The sequence below is a fragment of the Crocodylus porosus genome, unplaced genomic scaffold (assembly GCF_001723895.1).
Source record: "Crocodylus porosus isolate Cpor-Errol unplaced genomic scaffold, CroPor_comp1, whole genome shotgun sequence".
NCBI lineage: Eukaryota > Metazoa > Chordata > Crocodylia > Crocodylidae > Crocodylus > Crocodylus porosus.
The window spans coordinates 79,426,142-79,445,747 of NW_017728886.1; the positions used below are offsets into that span (position 1 = coordinate 79,426,142).

The window sequence follows — 19,606 nt, forward strand, 5'->3', positions numbered from 1 at the left end:
TAATTATCACAAGGTAGGTCATCAAACAACAATTATTTTGGGTGTTAGAAAATCAAGAATGTAAAGTTCATCTCTATTCAAAAGGCAGTTTATTTTATCTACTATAACTTTTAATGCAATTGCTTGTTTTTGTGTCCAGCTGAGATGGGGTTAAATCTGACTATATTACCAAAATTCATCCCAAAATCCATAAACTATGTGTGAAAATTAGACCTTGCTTTTATACATTTCAGTGAAAACACAGAAAAATGTTGCTTACTGCTGCAGTTACCATGCTTTTGGAGAGATGCTGTGTTACTGTAGAGAGCGTGTATACATTCTACTGTATGGAGTGTGTATGTGTCCGGTGTACTTGAATCAATCTAATACTAACAGTGCCATCAGAGAGGAGTATGTCCTGTACATGTTCTTGTACACACAGCCAAAGCATAAAGAAGCAGGACTGTGCCAACTCCCTCTCATTCCTTCATACAGGAATACTGATGATGATAAAAACAACTCCAAAGCATCAGGAAATAATGGAGGATGTAAAGAGTGAGCGAGAGTGTGAGAGAGTGTGTGAGAGAGTGCGTCTTACATTCTCCATTCTTCCCTGATGCTTTGGAGTTGTTTTTATCATCACCAGAACACAGCTTAAACAACCTTTACAGTATGGGTACCCAAATTTGTTCTCCCATTTCAGTGATTGCACATTACACACACACACACACCCTACTCCCAAGCACTGGAGACATCAGCACAAGGACAGTAAGATTGATTTAGCAACGTCCACATGAGCCCAGAGAAGCCCAAGTTACAGTACAGTGCTTCAAAAGATACATTCAGACAATCAAATGTCCATTTACAGACATCCATGATGAGTACATTTCTAAAGAAAGCTGAAGTAGCTTATTCCTTGGTAGAACACCAGTTATCTTGCCCCAAAAAATTGTTAGCCAGGTGCAAGATGAAATCCAGTGCAGTGTTCCATGTACAATCATCACCTGCCTCCTACAATTCTTGTTCTTAGTCTAGCAGTACAAAAGGACAAGACACTGCAAAGTCTAGCAAGTGAAGCCTTTTCTTACCCTTTAAAGTTAAGCTTGGGGAAGAAAAGTAGCAGATGGACAGTTAGGTTCATGGTGCACATGACATGAAACAAAGTTTGGATGTGGTCTCAAAAAGGCCTATCTTTTTGGAATGTCATGCAGGTGAGCCTGCAAGTCAAATTCTCCCGGTCAGCATTAAAAATATAAGAACTGCCATAGGTGTCAGACCATAGGTCTATCTTGGCCAGTATCCCAAGAACAGGGTATGTCCACGGGTTTTTTTGTTTGTTTTTTGTTTTGTTTTTTGTTTTTTTTTACTGTTCTTATCCCACTTGCAACCTCAGTATTTAATGTCTAGGAAGTTCTGATTCAGAGGCTGTATCCCAAACTCCCATAGCTAAAAGCTGCTGATGCCCCTTTCCTCCAAGAATTTGCCCAGTCTCTTTCTGAATCTAGCTAAACTGTCAGCTTTCACAACATCTGGTGGCAATGAGTTTCATACTTTAATTCAGCATTTCTCAACCCAAAAATGGGTCACAAGAATATGTGAAAAAGTCACTAGCACACTTTAGAAATGAATCAACAATCTTTAAAAATGGATTCTCCTTTAGAGGAGAAAAATGTGGTAAACTGTGTTTTTCCCCTTGCAGGCTGGCAGAGCTGTAGCCTAAAAGGGGCTGCTTGAGGCCCCCCCCCCATGCCTGACATACCCACCCACTGCCCCACACACTGGGGGGCTGGGACCTGGGGGCAGTGGGTTGGGAGTGAGCAGCACTGGGTTGGGACTGGCCATCAATATTTACAAATGGGTCCTGCTACAAAAAAGGTTGAGAGCCATTGCTTTAATTGTACACTGTTGAAAAAGAACTTCCTTTTGCTAGTTTTAAACTTACAAATTGCTAGTTTCATTTTGTAACCCTAGTTCTTGGATTGTGAGAAACAGTAAATAATAAATCCCTGTTTACTTTCTTTTCACCATTTAGCATTATATAAACCCTTATCATATCCTCTTCAAGCATCTCTTTTCTAAACTTAATAGGTCTAGCCTCTTTAGTCTCTCCTTATATGGAAGCTCCTCCACACCACAACTGGGAACAGTATTCAAGGTCTGGATGCTCTAAGGATTTATTAAGAGGCATATTGATACTTTTGTTTACAATTCCCTTCTTAATCCCTAATATTGTTTGCCTTTTTGACAGCTGCTGTGAACTGAGCTGGTGCTTTTAGCAAACTGTCCACAATGACTCTTTCCTGTGTGGCAACAGTTAATGTATAGCCCATCACAGTATAGGTATAGTCTGGGTTATTTTTGTCCATGTGCATCACTTTGCACTTATCTACACTGAATTCCATCTGGCATTTACTTGCCCATTTACTCAACAGTGCCATCCTGTTGTATATCCTCACAGTCCACTTTGGTCTTTAACACTTTGAAAAGTATATTGTGTCATCCACAAATCTGCCCACCTCACTACTCACCCCTTTTCTAGACTGTTTATGAATATATTAAGCAACGGGTTATATCCATAAGAATACAGGTTTCCATGACAAAAGACAAAGAAGAAAGCAGAAAGCCATAGGTCAAATGGGGAGCCATAGGGGGTGGGAAACACCTCATAAATTAATTTCAGACAAGGTCAAGATCCTATGGAGAAATCAAGTTCCCAAATTGATGAGAACTGTACCCAAACCTTGTTTCAGGGGTGTAGATTGTAGCTGTGTTGGTCTAAGGATATAGGCAGACAAGGTTCTTTGGGTAAATCTGATATTTTTTTATTAAACCAGCTCAAATAGTTGGAAAAATTCTTCTTTGCAAGCTTTCAGGAACAAACACCCTTTGTCAGGTTGAAGAAGCATCTATATCGGATTTGCCCAAAGAACTTTGTATGCCTTTGAGAAACCTTGCCACTCTGGGATGAGAGATACCCAAGGCAACCTTCATGTTAAGACATACAGCTCATGTGAGAACTAAAACAAACTCTGATATAATAACAGAAAGTCCCAAGTCATTTTGATGCAACAAATATTGCAATGTCCTGAAACTGACCTCAAGTTAGAGAAAACAGATGAGCTACAGCTCATACAAAAAACCTCCAACTGCAGGAAATGCAGATTCATAGGCTCCCTGCAATTTATCAGGAAGCTGTGGACTGCCTGAGAGAACAATCTTTCTATTAAGTTTGGCTACTCATTACCTATAAGGTTCAAATGGTGCAGGCTAGAAAGTAGGACCTGGCCCCAAATCTGTGACTGTAGCCTCTCCACCAGAGTAAGCTTCACATGCGGTTAAATAGCAGTCGGCATAGAAATAGTTTTGATAAAGCTACTGCTATGCAGACCACCGCAGTGTACTTTTATTTGAATTCCCTTCTGACTGACATTCACTGAAACTTGAGGAAAAGAATTATAAATTTACCAGAGGAAAGAAACAAATGCATTGGTGCTTCACACTGGAACAGTATACCTCAGACACTTTTGCTCAAGTTAGGCACTAAAAGGCCTGCTGTGGATACAACTCATCTGTGTAATATATTTGCTATTTCATTTAAATCACATCTTAGCTAACCAAAAACTAACTTCCATGTGTAGAGAAGCACAGAGACAGCAAGATCAAGCAAGGGATATATAGCTTATTTAAAAGATGTTCTCTTAGGCAAATCTTTCTGGACATAGTCCAAGATAATGAGGATGTGAAAACTGAGCATTTGTCCTTAAATGCCCCTCATCTAAACAAAACAGCTTGACTGTCCATCATTAGCCAACATCACAGCTCTGCAGGAGGTTCTTAGTTTACAGCCTGGAAATTTCTACATAATTAGAGCAGAGTAGTTGGAAGGGGGAGGGGGATGACAATTAAAGTGCCTGTGAAGGAGATTAACACTTCTTTACAAGAAGATTTTAAACATACTACCCATCTAGAGAAGAACCATGACTCAAGAGAAACAGGGAATGCTCCATCTCCCACCAGCGCGGTAAGATGGCACAGAGAGGGAGTTGAGGCAGCTGCAACTATACGCAGGCTACATCCAAACAGTACTGCTAGTAACAATCTCTGATGCAAATCCACTGGTTTAACAGATCCCTACAGTAGGCTGCATATGTGGCTAGTCACTCACTTATTTATAAGACCAGTAGCCACTTATAATATATATAATTTTTGTATACAACATGGGATCATGCTTGAGAGAGGGCTTTGTTTCAGAGTGGGGATGGTGGCCACTTAAACAATGGAAGAGTTTAGGCCAAAAAATAAATTTTAAAGTGTGAGATCCACCTGTTTTAAGTTTCTGTTCTTCAACTATTTTTTCCTAATTCATTGCCTCGTGTCGTGTTGTTATAAAAGGGTTTTCCAGGATATATTTTCCCATCCTCTTGCCAGCAAGACTAAAGAGAACAGGAGACAAAAAAGTTAAATGCCAGAATTCCTATTCTGAAACTGACATAGCTTTGTCCTTCCAAGCTTTTATTGGTTTTGTGATCTCCACTTCTGGGAAGTAAGATGCAGCATCTCTAGACTCATCTTTTTGATGCCAAGACATGGGGAGTGGTGGGACGTAGGCTCCTTGCACGCTTTCCTCCTTTCTCCCCTTTATTATGCCCCCAAAAGGAACCAGAGATAACATGCCTGTGGGCTTTATGAGTGTTCTCAAGCGATCTTTTCCTGCCCATATGCAAAATGTATAATCACCAATTCATCGACTAATATCAAGACTAGTTTAAGAAGGTATTTTACAAAGAACTCTTTCATAAGTCACTATTCAAGCAGTCTTTAGAGCAGTCACAAGGATGACCACCAAAGAGCTCTTACATGATTTCAGCCTGGGCAAAAACATGGATAAAATATTTCATTCTTCTTCCTCTTCTTTGAGGATATGGTTGCAAAACCAGGGGAGTTGGAGGTGCTCAGCTACTTGCAGGTCTGTGTCTACATTATTTATGGCATTTGAAATTACATGAAACATAGCAGGGTCCCTAGGAATCCTGAAGTTCTGGGTTTGATGTAGTTTTTCAAGAACTTGGCTCTAGCTGTCCTTAGATTCATTTTAAAACCTTACATATAAATAATTTGGTTAACTATTTGGGATGCGAAACAATTATTTTCAATTTGGATCACACATTTTTAAGTGAGATCTAAAAACCTTTCACATTTAGTTTCCTATTTCTAATTTAGCCCAGGTAATGCCTATAAATTATTACTACCTGTCAGCAATTTCGCAGTCCAAGTAAAATGGCTTATTTTGGAAGGAGGTGGTTGAAAAATCACACCTACACATTTGTTAGCTGTTTTAGGAAAGCCAAAGGAATTTGAAGGTGAACAACTTTAATCTTTCCAGTAGACTTGGCAGGGCAGCAAGAAGCAGCTTGCACTCCAGCTGCCAGGGTTATACCATGTACAGTTGATAACAGAGGACTTCTATCTCCAAAGAGATCAATCACGAGAGTTTAATAAGCACTACATTTATTTACAGAAGATTAAATAAGAAAGAAATGTCTTGCAGTTCAACTTTTAAAATATGTATTTTTTCTTTATTCTAAGGACCCTCATTCTAAAATATAGTCTTTGTGTACATTATTCATTCACAAATTGGTACTGCTAAATCAAAATCAATTAAACTCTTCTCGGAATCAAAATCCTAAGAAGCAAGGAAAAGTGAAACTGTCTTCAATGAAGAGTTTCTGTACTGTATTGTGTAGATAAATTGCTAATCAGTCTTTATGTACATATGAACTTGACAATATTTTATTTCACCATGAGATATAACTTCTAGAATATATTTTTTTCATTTGACAATAGCAATCACTCTCAGTCTAAAATCTAACAGTACAATATAGAAGTACTGCTTCATTTTAACTACAGTGCTGTATAGCATATTTGAAATCCCAGTTCAGTTTTTATTGTTAATATCAAAGCTAGACTGCAGATGCTGAATGTGACAAATGTCTTAGCCATCTAGTTTATACTGCTTGGCATTTCACCAACTAAATATAGTGTAAATGTACTGGCAAGGAGAAAAAGGTAACATAATTCATGCAGGTCAAATCCTTAAACAAAGGAAGAATGGGTCTCACTAAATGTAAGTGTGAACTGAGCATTATAGTTTATTTTTCATTCCTACTCATAATTTCACCATTAAATTATAGAAAGTAAAATCATGCGTAGTTTAGATTTAAGTTATTCTACTATCAAATAAAGTGCTCAGGAAATTCTGCATTTATCAGAATGTCACAGGGCACTTCAGTGTCCTGCTCTTATAAAGAGTTACAGGTGCTGGTTGTCAGGGCAACTGCAGTTTGGTCAGCTGACCAGAAGGGGGCAGGGCCTGGCCTATATAAACAAGCCAGGCTGAGGCCAGAGGCAGTTCCCCCCTAACATCCAAGGGAGAAGGAGCTCTGCTGGAGCATGCAGCCTAGAGAAGCTTGATGGCCTAAACAGCTTCAGTTTGAGGACTGGGTGGAGAAAGCCCCTGGTAGGAATTTGAATGATGATTAGCCAGAGGGCTTAGAGTCTGCGTTTTAGCCGGGAGGCTTAGTTTTGAGTTGTAGCTGATTGGCTTACGTTATTGCTTTTGTTGTTACACCAGAGGACTGGGTGAGGCTAATAGGGGTTGGAGGAGGCCTCGTAGGGGCTCCACAGCGGTGTGGGGACCCCGGTGCCAGAGAGGGCACAGCATTTAGGGGTGCACTGACCCCAGCCCTGAGAAAGGGCACAGTGCACTGGGGGCCAGGTAAGGTGGAGGCCGCTTGAGCCCCACAGGAGTTGTAGACCTGAGGAGGGGATTTAGGGGCCAGGCACGGCTGTGGCCACCTGAGCCCCAAGCATGGAGAAAGGCCCTAGTGAGGGCAAAGCCCAGGGAGGGCACACAGGGGAGAAGCCCCAGGAAGGGCGCTTGCTTAAGACCCAAGAGGGGAATTTTGGGGGCCAGACATGGCTACAGCCACCTGAGTCCCGAACGCAAGGGAGGGCCCCAATCGCAAGAGCAGATCGCAAGGGAGGGCCCCAATCGCGAGAGCAGATCGCAAGGGAGGGCCCCAATTGCGAGAGCAGGCCCCACGGCGGGCACAGCCACAAGAGAGGCCAGAGAGCATCCGCGGAGAATGCAGGCACCTGAGAAAAAGGAGAAGCCAGGAAGCGCTCGTGAGAACTCAGGCAAGACGGCTGTGAGAGAGGCCAGAGAGCGTCTGCAGGAAGCGCACGCAACTGTGAGGAAAGAGAGGCCAGGGAACGTCCGTGGGGGTGCAGGCCATTGAGAAAGAGGCCAGAGAGCCCGTGAGGGCCTGGGCCAAGATGAAATAACCCCAGGGAGCCCATGAGGGCACCAGCAATTACATGAAGAGCCAGGGGTGCCCACGAGGGCACCAGCAATTACGTGAAGAGCCAGGGGTGCCCATGAGGACACAGATAGAAGTTGACTAGACAATGTCCGGTACATCTGCGAGGCTTGGGGCGTGGTATTAGGGGTTGTAGGAGCCACACGTATTCCCTAAGGCTTTAGTGCACGGAGTCATATTAGACGGGGCACAGACTTGGATACATCACAGGTACCGTGTCCAAGGGGGCGAAAAGGCAGCCTCCCATAACACTAATAACATCAAAGACATGGCGGGCAAGAATGAGGGTGCATTGACACCAACTTGGCATGGTAGGGGGCGCTAGGAGAGATCACGGCCGCTCTTAGGACACTGCTCTGCGACACAGAAAATATACATAACTTCTGGATTTATTTTTTTTCCAGTATTTGAATGTCTTATGAAATTTGATCCTAAGAGACATGAAAAATATTCTGTAGAAAAGCCACTTTATATGTTTTTGCCTTTTGAGCAAATACATTATGGAAAGAAAAAATGAGATAGTAGCAGAAAATGTAATAAAATCAAAGGCAAAAAGGCAGATCCAAAATAAAATAAAACCTCCCTTTCACTTTAACAGTGAGGTATATGTTGTATAAGACTAATCCCCATGATTTCTCTGTGTGCACTTTCCTGATAAATAGAAAGTTAATATAATGAAACTCTTTACTTACAAGCAAGCTCCCATAGTTGAAAAGAAACTCTTCTGTTATAATTTGGGGACGGAAAACCTATTTGAACAGAGTTTGGCAAAAAGTTAAACAATCCAAAAAATATTAAACATCCTACATTTTACAAGGGATCTAAAAAATAAGCAGAATACTTATTTTTTTAATCAGTAAAATTCTCACATCACTACAAGCACCAGGCTTCGTGTTTATTCTGCTATACAGCCATATCTTAACTTCAAATAAAGCAGTTAAAAAAGGCAGTCAATGCAAACTGCATTTCAGAAGCTCGTACAAGTGTAATGTCCTTTGTTAAAAATTTGAAAAAATAGTTACCTGGGATGTTACAAGATGGAGGACAACAGGCATCATGGGAAGACACACCTTGAGCTGTTTGGCCTGAATTGTTGATGGATGTTTACGTCCAGATACATTAGCTAAGGCACTGAGAATGTCTCCTGCAACAAAAGTACTGAAGTGTATTTTAAATACAGTATATTTTCCCAAACTTCACTAGTTTACTAAACAAAGTTTTTATTATTCAAAAATATTTTTCTTCCAGTTTCAGTTGCAATCTGTATAAGGATTTTGAGGATTTTCCTTAACTGAAACTCATGCTGATTTTTTTTTTCCTTGTTTGAACTTCTAGAGGACTTAAGCCTGCCAAGTTCTCAGCAGTCCGCTCCCAGTCCTTCAGAACACACAAGTATGTGCCTATCTTTGAGCATGTATGCAGCTCTACCATTTTTTACAAGAGTAAAGATTAGTCTCTTATGCTCACCAGTAACATGCACTAAATTGTGAGGATTTGGAAGGGAAGAGATTCTGTTTTTCTCTAGGAGGTAACTTTTAAGAGTGTTAAGGCACCTAACTCTTATCTGGCTAAAAAAAATTATCACTGCCAGATACACCGTACCCTAATTCCACATTTTCCCCACTAATGTGACATATGATCATTTTCTTGACGCTAAATAAGTGTCAAGCTAGAATCTAAGGGATGATTTCTCTTTTACTTCTCTTTTTATGTCAAAAGAAAGTCCATCGTGTACATCTACACATGCAATTGATGCATCTTAATTTTCTGTGTAAAAGATTCAGGTGCATTAAAATGAGGCCCCGCACATATCTGAACGTACACCTACTGGAAGCAAATTTGGTCCCAGTGGGAGCAGTTCAGTTCAGGGCTGCTCCTCTCCTGCTCTGCCCTCCTGCAGCAACCAGAGGGAGTTCCAGGCTGTCCTGAGTTCCAGTCCCAAGCTGGCAGGGTTCATAAAGGCTGATGCCAATCTCTGTGGGGAGGGGGAAGCTGTCCTGGCTGCTGGGACAGGTCTCCCAGCCACATGGAGATCAAGACAGGTCCAAATCTCCACGTAGCTGGGAGGCAGGTGCCCAGCAAAGAGGACAGCTCCCCAAGCCACGTGGAGATCAGAAAGTGTCCCAATCTCTCCGCCTCCTAGGCTCCCTGCTGCCTAGGCTGATGTATGCTTTGGTGCATTAGTTTAATGTGCTGAATTCTAGTATCTGCATCTACAAGTACTAGAAAACAGCGCATAAAACTAATCTACTGCACAGTAATTGCTGCACATGTGTAGATGGTAACACTTTACTGCATATTAATCTAATGTGCAGTAAAGCATCTTTGTAGAGGTACCCACTGATTCCAAGCAGAACTATATTTACAAAAATCTGCAGTAGTGCAGTAGATGAATCAAGTCATGGGAAAATGCATCATTTTTTGAGGCAAAATATCTGTAATTCTGTTGGTAAATTCTGACGTGTACAATCTCTTAGAAGCTTTTATTTCTTCTCCACAAGAAACATTTGCAAACCATCTCTCTGACCCCTTCTGAGCATCCCAAACTCAGACATATCAGAATGAACCACAGGAAGCTTATGCAGTCCAAACCTAATTGAGTGATCAAAACTCTGAGTAGCCTTGTTAGCAGCTTTTCATGAAACATTACAAAAGAGCCTTCAATGACTGATCTTTGAATGAAGAACATTTTTGATAATTGTCTCACAAATACTTTCCCGAAACTTAAATCAAATCTTGTGCAAGATGGTGTGTTCAATTTCATATACAATACAGGGGTGGGCAGAATACATCCAGCCTGCCAGGAAATTTAATCCAGCCTGTGGGTACCCACCAACTAATTGTACTGTGCCTAGTCCACACTTGTCATTCCTGCCCAGCTCTTCTGTACAGGGCTGCTGCTGTCACTGCAGCAGCTGCCAGGGGATCTGCTCCAATAAATGGATGAATATAAAAAACTGTATTCTGACTGGTCCTGTTCTACATTAACTACATTAACTGTTGTCTCAAGCAAACATGACTCCATCATATCTTCATCTAAAGTGGAAGAAAGAGGCCAGAGAAAGTCTTTGTTTATATGCAAAGAAAGAAAAGCAACTACCAAAGCAATGAAAATAATGATTGAAAGGGCCATATTCTATCTTTGAATGTTCACAGGATCATAGGAAAGTACAGCTGGAAAGGATCTCATGAAGTCATGCAGTCTAGAATGTGCACTTCTTTTCCCCAAGAACACCTGTACTGAAGATTATTTGCAGCATAGAGTATGTGCATTAAACAATTAAAGGACACATTCCGCCACACTTATTTAATGTTTCATACACTTTAAGGCCAAATGGCACCACACAATCTTCATAATCAGATCTTCTCTATAAAACAGGCCATGGTATTAATTCATACTTAGCAGTAGCAGTGTTTTATCTGTTAAATATTCCAAGTGATTGCAATGTTCAACAAATAGAAAGACAGAAGAACTAGGTACCAAATTAAAAGGACAGATATGTTTATGGATTTGACTGTCATGGATAGTTAACTGTCCATGAAATCTCTTTTTTTTTCATTTATATAAGATACAAGAAAAAAATCCTATTTTTTAATAAACATACACTTTTATTTTGAATAGTTAAGTAGAATAATCTGCCCACACCCAACTTGCAGTGACAGAGATGGTGAATCACCCTCATTTGGTAGTCTGGTTTTCTGTATGGTAAGATGCATACAGTGATCACCTTGTTGCCAATTCTGCATTAGATTAATAGGTATGCTTACCTCAGTATTTCAGTATGACTTGCACTTCTTATAGTTATTACAGAAAAGAACTTAAAATTCTATAATTATAGAAGTTAGGTTATTTAAAGTATTTGGCAAGTTTGGAAGACTGACTGCTCTATTACAGATTTAACTGAACTTTTTAATGTGTGTATGAGAAACTGATTTCTCTTTTTTTAAATATAATTTGGTTTACAGCAACATCTGCTGGAACAGAAGGGGATTAGAAGAGAGTTTAAATATATGCTTGTAAAAAAAAACAACCAAACATTAATTTGTTAATCAGTAATTACATTACTTTTAACTAGTTCCATTTTGTAAGGTATCCAAGTCTGGACACCTTTTTCACATGAGGCAACAGCATTCACTCTTCGACCAGGACATGGTTCTTCATTGATCCCAAATAAATAAAAAGAAAATGCTTAATGATAGAAATGGACAGCTCAGAAATAATCAAAACAGATGAAGAAAAAAATTAAATGGAAATGTCTGCAATTGGCTTTACTTTAGATACAGTAATTGTCCAAGCCATCCCATTAAAACTGTACAATAGTAAAATCAGAAAATTGCGTGCAAAAACCGCGATGCAATATTCTGGGTGAATAGTAACAATGATATGTTTTATCTCCCAAATGAGATGAGGACCACATAGTGTGAGGTACTGCATGCATATATGGTAAAACAGTTCATGCCTCAATCATTTTATAGACTGTGGATGCAGTCCTGGAATTGACCCTGAATAGGCATCTGATATATTTAGTTATGTAAAGAGAAAAAAAGGCATTTGGTGTGAGGAAAAAACAAACATCACATGGTCTTTGTAAATAAACTTTAAGAGAATAAAGTGACTTCTAGGCCTAGCATCTTTGCAAGTGCTGCCCATTCTTTCTGATTCCTGTAACAATAATTAACACCAGGGCCATCCCTGCGGGAGCGGTGGGGGGTGGCACGGTGGAACTGGAGCAACTGCCCTGAGCCCCTTGCTTTGAGGGGCCCCACAGAGCCAGGTGGAGAGGCCACGGCTGCAAGTTAGGCCACTCGCCCACCCAGCAGGTTGGATAGCTCTTTGCCTGTTCTGCCCAGAGGTTCCGGCCACCACGCATCCTGCCGCATCTGGTGTGCCAGGGCTTTCACTCCTTGGTATACATGTGCAGGGCAGGCAGGGGGACCCAGCCCAGGCTGCTTTGCCCTGGGTCCCGCACCCTGCTGGGATCATCTCTGATCAAATCAACTGTCATCTTGGATCCAAAAACCATTACACAGAGTCTTACTCTTCTCTCCTGCCTGAAGGTTGCAAGAGTCTCTATCCTTGGCCCCTTCTCTCCTATACCTTTGCACCCATATCTCTGGGGGTGGAAGTAGACAGACATCCCCTTTGCACTGCCATAACTTATTTTATGGTAGTACAAAGGCCAAGCAAACAGACACCCATACCCCTATCAAGCCACAAATGCCCCAAATTTGTGGCCACAACATAGGTCATATCAATTTGTGTTGCTTTAATCTGTTAGGTTTATGGTGCGAGTGTGCAGTCAGCCCAAAGTTGCACACATTTCACAGCCACTGCAAGCAGGCAGACTTAAGGCTTCAGGGGTCCAATCCGGTAAGCCCTGTGAATTCCTATTCCCAGCGTATGAAGGATCAGGTCCTTAAAAGCCTTGGGAATGCCTGCCTGGGTTCCCCCTTCTGGGACTACCTGTCGACACTCCAGTGTAGTCCCAGGGTTGTGGCCAATCAGCTGATTGGTGGCCCAACTCTGTCACCACATCAGAGTTTCCAACTCGCTCCAATGCAATCTCAGGGGGGGAAGCTGGGATTTCCCTGCTTATAGAGACATATCAGAGAGGAATGTGTTGCCCACAGTCCTGCAAGATCAATGGGCAAAACAATAGGTGACGTGTTTCACCAAATGAAGCAGATCAGCTGTGCTAGGTTAAATCCTGACACCTGATTCACTTCATTTGGCAATATCTATTTCTAGCCTGGGAAATCCCGTCTGCTAAGACAGTTTTAACTGTCACCTTTGTGTTGACAACTCGCAGATCAATCTCTCTTCTCCCACAGTATTCAAACCCACATCTCATCTTTCCTGAAGCCTTCTCTTGCACTTGAATTTATGTTCTGCCTGTAACTCCCCAAACTCTGACCTCCTCTGCCCAATCTGCTACAGACTGATTCTATCCCATCCCCTTTTCACCAAATCTGGCTCCTTGTCCTGGTCCCATTCTTTTGCCTGCCCAGTCCAAATTTCCAGACTCAGTTTCCCCAACCAGCCATTTTGAAAATCTTTCCCTCATAGCTTGCTACCCAAATCCCAGTCTTCTCATCCTCCCTACTTCTAGCCTCAGTTTACATACACAAGTGGCCTTCTACTCTTCCCCTTCCCCAAGCCATCTACTAACTTCTAGTCCTAGGCCACTCATCCCATTCCTTGGTGATTTCATTTCACCCACAAACACCTCCACAGATCCTTATCCCTGTCTCATCCATCCACTTCCTTCTCCACCCCCACTGTTTCTTCTAGCTTATTGAACCTGGCAGTCCCATTTTCCCTGTGCACCCTAACTTCTTGTCAGAGGTGGCTTCCCAAGTATTATTTCCAACCCCTAGTCTCCTCTTCCTGTCAGTTCCTCCTCCTCCTAATCTATCCAGTGTCAGTGTTCGCTACAACCAAATGACTGCCAGTTGTTCCTGCTTCCTTCCCTAGGTTCCTCTCCATCTATAATCTGTGTCACCAGTCTCTATGCCCCCTTTTTACTCATTTCCCTCTCCTAACTCCAGCTTTTGATATATAAATCTTAAACAAAACAAAGCATTCTCTCAATATTCAAATGCAAAATATCATCATACAACCAACAGTTTATCTGCACCATTTCCATATGGTGTCCTAACTTCATGCCCATAAGCACACTCAAGACCAAGAGCCTGAGGGACAATAGGAGCCTGGGTCCAGGTCCACTGTAATGTGACTACATTGCTATATTTCTAGGACTTTTAGCACACCCAGAGGAAGACTGAGTGGGCAAGCAAAATGTGCTTTCCAGGAATGCCCCAGCCTTAGCTCTAAGCTAAGCCCTGAGAAACTCTGTGAAGCTAATGTCATAAACAGTAAATGATTGGAAAATAGCATCTTTCCACCTTCATTTTTGTTCATTAAAAAGACATTTAAATGTTCCACAAGGGCGTAAAGAAAAAAAAAGTAAAATTAAAAAAAAAAAAATCGGTTTACAGTTAGCCAGTTCAATTTACCTAGAATTCCTGGAAGCTCCTGTACAATGTGATAGATGAGAAGATCCACGCATTTTGACAGATATTCATTGCCGCTTTGCTGCTCTTTTCCTGGTGTGGCCTTTCTGCTGTCTCTTTCAATGTACATCACCAATCTACATGCAAGCAAGTACAAAAGATTACCTTTCATGACAAAAAACTGACTCTGTATCTCAAAAATACTACCGAGGCAAACATTTCAGTTTGCACAGTTACCAGCAAAATGACACTTAAGTATCGTTTCTGCAACTTGCTGAAAATATTAGATGCTGCCTTCCAAATAAACAATTAAAAATACTCTAAAAACAGTGAGCTAAATCTAGCTCTATGGTAGTTAACCCTATTAGTATAAATGGAGATACAATGTATACATGACAAGTGATTTGCCCCTTACAAGCAGACTAGGGAGATACTTATTTTAAAATAACTTATTTTAGATTAAAATAACATTCCAAAAAAACCCAAACCCCTCCTGCCTACAGTAGCAAGTTTCCAAATTTATGAGCGTAACATTAGGGCCCCAAATCTATTTTTAACTTCATCAGAAATGACCTGATTGTCCGGAAGAGCCACAAATCCCAAAGAAACCAATGACTATTTTCTCACATATCACACACCCTGAAATCAGATGTGCACCTCGTTTTAGGGAAAGCTGAATAAAGGAAAAAAGATTTTTTGAGAGGCATGGCTCTGTCCTGAACACAGAGGCAGAGTACATGCTGCATTATCAGTATTAACCCTTTCATCGCCACTGCTGAATTAGAAGCAACTTTTGGTCAAAAGCTAAAAGCTGCTACCAATTTGGCAGTGGCTGTAAAAGGATTAACACTATAGGTCTGACCCTGCATGGGGTGCACATAGTGGCAGTGCTGCGGGCGGAGGGGGAGAATGGGGTGGGGCTCATGTGGTGGCCACTGGCGCCAACTTGCTTGGCCGCATGCTGCACTGCTTTGCCATGGCCAGTTGTGGCTCTGTGGGCTGCTGACTGGCCTCACATCTGGCCAACTGCACGCCGCCAGGGGCAGGCACTACCCCCCAACCATTCAGACCCTACCACTCTGCTGTGGGGGTAGTGGCCAATCTGGAGAGTGAGCTGGGGTGAGGGGTGGGGAGGTGCCGCAGCATGCTGCATGGGGCCTGCGGTGCCTGGCATGTCCTTCCCCTGGGTAAGAGGTGAATGCACCAGGGGAGATGCTGCCCCCACACCCCAGGGCATGTTCCAACCCCGCCCACCCATGCATACCCCTAACAACCTTTCTAAGTAACCCTGGGGGTGCATGTACCCCTGGTTGACAACCCCTGGACTAGAGCCTTCATAACATTAAGCAAATGTAGAGAAGCTTTTGCCCAAGAGAAATGGGTCTTTGGGAAGAAAACTGGGAGAATGATCTGTCACTATTGTGCAACTCAACACAAGAATTCTGGATAGGTCTTCAAGGTTTTGTCAGGATAAAATATGATGTAAAGAGGATATGCCATGAAGGCTTGGATCTTCCCTGCTCTCCTTGCTAAGGTAACTGCTACTAGGAATTTTTGTTAGTAGATGATAGCTGGATCATTGATAGATGAATCAGGGTTCATGTTGCCATAGCCTCAAACAGTGGCTCTATTTAGTATATAAGGACCAGATTTAGGTCCCACTGAGGAATCAAGACTCATACACATTGGCCTGACTCTAAGGAAAACAAGTGTAATGGGGAACCAGGGGCTCCTTTTACTTTAGGTGAGAAGCAGCAGCAGGGAGATCCCCAGGTTCAGGAAGCACTGCCCATTATGGGCTGGTTGCAAGGGAACAGGCAGCCAGGGATTCATGGGTTACGAGTGCCAATTGCAGGGCTAATGGCCCAGCCACAGGTTGATAGGACAGAGCCCTGCTTGAGCAGCAAGAGCCCTGCTATGGCAGCTAGAGTAGCAGCTTAAAGGAGAGGGCTAATAGAGGAACATCCAACACTCTATGAACCTTCCTTCAAGGTCTAAGAGGTCTCATAACCTGACAAATCAATACAATGGTCCTTATGGGGGTTTATCCTGTAAAAAGCATAGGGATATAGGACTAAAAGGGGCCTCCTGGGCCACAAAGTGCTTCACAGTCTGTGCTTAGAAGAAAAATTCCTACTTGACCCCAAATTTGTCATTTGGTTTGATCCTGAGTGGAAAAGCAGGATCTTTCAGGCTGGATTCTTTGGGTTTATCGAGCTAGAGGAGGCATAGTGAACCTCAGTCAAAAATGACCTCAGGTGTGGCCAATGTCCCAGTCCCTCAAAAACAAAAAAATCTTCCTGGCCCCAACTCGAATCTCTTCCTGGCCCCAATTGATGACCAGTAAAATACAGAGTCATGGGATTACTAATCTTCCACATTACAGTTACCTTTATACCATAACCTGAAAACCAAAATTATATGAGTCCATACCACACAGACTGAGTGGTCTTGTACCAGAATTCCCAATCAGTGGTTCTTTTCTCATAACTCACATACACAGATATCCCCTCCACTTGATTAACTACTGTCATATTTGGATGGAATAATAAACTATGTTTATTTTTTTATTTATATATTTATATCAAACCTCACACTACATAAAAATATATTGTTGTAATTCTTTACTTTGATTTACTCAAGAAATTGTCAGTTGGTGTATTTCCAGCTAGGTGATAAGAGCACTTCTCACTAGGCAATGGTTAACTGCATACAAAAGGAAACTCTAGTCAGCATACCTATCAGAGACAGAGGGAGAAAAATTCTGGGAATGTTTACATGAAACAGAATATATATCAAACAATGGCCTGGTGCATGCCAACGAATACAATTGGTGCAATTATCAGGTGGATGCCAGACATTGGAAGAAAATCATCTACCAATATAAACATGTGCCCCAGGAATTGAAACAAGAAATGAGAGTTTAGATGGAGATGATGATCATGGGATTTAAAAAAAAAAATGTTGGGAGAGAAGAAGTTACCAGGTGTCCAGGGGAAAAGAGGAAACCAGCCAATGAGGCAAAAGAGTCACCCAAAAAGTTAGCAAGACTGCTTGCTGCTGGAAACACAGGAAACATCTTCAGGTTAGAAGTTAGCAAGGAGGTATTTTTATTCTTGTATGTCTGTTTAATCAAACCAAACAAACGTTTGATTTTTTCCCCTTGCCTAATAAACCTGTCTCAACTTATGACTTTATAGCTTTTCTAAGGGGAGAGAAGTCTCCCAGAAGCAAAAAGCAGTCAAAACCCTGAGGATACATAGCAAGGCAGTGGGGAGAGACTCTGGAGCTCTGGGGTCACCCCAAGATGAGACTGATTTCATTGCATCAACCCTTCCACCAGACTTATTCAGATTCAGGTTCCTTAAGCCCACTACTTTGCTTGGAAGACTGTTACAGAATCACAGAATCATAGAAAGTTAGGGTTAGATGGGAACTCAGGAGAGCATCTTGTCCTGCTCAAAGCAGGACCATATGCAACTAAATCATCTCAGCCAAAGCTTTGTCTAGCTGGGTCATGAAAACCTCCAAGGATGGAGCTTTCACCACCTCTCTGGGTAACCTGTTCGTGTTATACTACCCTCCTAGTTAGAAAATTCTTCCTAATATCCAACCTAAACTTCCCTTGCTGCAACTTGAGACCATTGTTTCTTCTTCTGTCATCTGCCACCAATGCGAACAGGTAGCTGAAGGCTACTATGAAATCTCCCATCTTCTATTCTCCAGACTAAATAAGCCCAGCTCCCTCAGCATATCCTCATAAGTCATGTGCCCCAGCCACCTCACCATTTTTGTCACCCTCCACTGGACTTTCCAATTTTTTCACATCCTTTCTGTAGTGGGGGCCCAAAACTGAACACAGTACTAGTATACATAAGCCTCTTTTTGGATACTCAGATGTGGCCCCACCAGTGCTGAATGGAGGGGAATAATCACTTCCCTTGACCTACTGGCAACACACCTACCAATGCAGCCCATGATGCCATTAGCCTTCTTGGCAACAAGAGCACACTGTTGCTTCATATTCAGCTTATTGTCCTCTGTAACCCAAGGTCCTTTTCTGCAAAGCTGCTGCCCAGACACTCAGCCCCCAGCTCGTACTGGTGCATGGGATTGTTCCATCCTAAGTGCAGGACTTTGCACTTATCCTTGTTGAACTGCATGACATTTCTTTTGGCCCAATCCTCCAATTTGTCTAGATCACTCTGAATCCTAGCCCTACCCTCAAGCATATCTACTACTCCCCATAGCTTTGTGTCATCTGCAAACTTGCTGAGGGTGCACTCTATGCCCCCTTCCAGATCGTTGATGAAGACATTGAACAAAACCGGCCCCAGGTTTAACTCCTGGTGCACTCCGCTTGATACCAAATGCCAACTAGACATCGAACCATTGATTACTACTCTTGGAGCCCAATGCTCCAGCCAGTTTTCTATCAACCACAGAGTCCATTCATCCAGCCCATACTTCCTCCCTGGCAAACCTAGTTTAAAGCCCTCCTCACTAGGTTAGTGAGCCTATTTGTGAAGTCACTCTTCCGTCTCTTTCTCAGGTTGATCCCATTTCTTCCCAGCAATCCTTCTTAAAACAACATCTCATGCTCGAAGAAGCCAAAGTGATGCTGGTGACACCACCTGCGCTGTCCCGGGCCCTTTCCCTTGACCAGAAGGATCAACAAGAAAACAACCTGAACCCCAGACCCCCTCACCCTTGCACCCACAGCCATGTAGTCACTTTTGCTATACTCAGGGTCTGCCTTGGCAGCATCATAGATTTCATAGACATTAGGGCTGGAAGGGATGTTGGAAGATCATCGAGTCCAGTCCCCTGCCCAAAGGGCAGGAAGTCAGCTGGGGTTATAGGATCCCAGCAAGATAAGCATCCAATTTGCTCTTGAAGGTGTTCAATGTAGGTGTTTGAACCACCTCCGATGGCAAACTGTTCCAGACCTTGGGGGCTCGGACAGTAAAGAAATTCTTCCTTACGTGCAGCCTGAAATGGTCTTGCAGTAGTTTATGACTGTTCGACCTTGTCATCCCTTGGGGCGCTCTGGTGAACAACCGTTCCCCCAGATCCTGGTGGTCACCCCTGATAAACTTATAGGTGGCCATCAGATCACTCCCAAGCCTACAATTTTCCAGGCTGAACAGCCCCATGGCTCTCAGCCTGTCATCGTAAGGTCTGCTTTCCTGACCTCTGATCATGCGCGTGGCTCTTCTCTGGACTCTCTCAAG

At 42.4% G+C, this 19,606-nt stretch overlaps 1 protein-coding gene across 2 annotated transcripts in view; it reads right to left on the reverse strand.

The window, feature by feature from the left end:
- Positions 1-19,606, reverse strand: part of ULK4 (unc-51 like kinase 4) — a 442,797-nt gene that overhangs the window by 259,143 nt on the left and 164,048 nt on the right. For both annotated transcript variants that reach the window (XM_019537396.1, XM_019537387.1), the window contains exons 22-24: positions 14,376-14,509; positions 8,381-8,502; positions 8,051-8,107 (exon numbers count right to left, since the gene is read on the reverse strand). In XM_019537396.1, the coding sequence (XP_019392941.1) occupies positions 8,051-8,107; positions 8,381-8,502; positions 14,376-14,509 (313 nt within the window). The remainder of the gene's footprint in view (positions 1-8,050; positions 8,108-8,380; positions 8,503-14,375; positions 14,510-19,606) is intronic.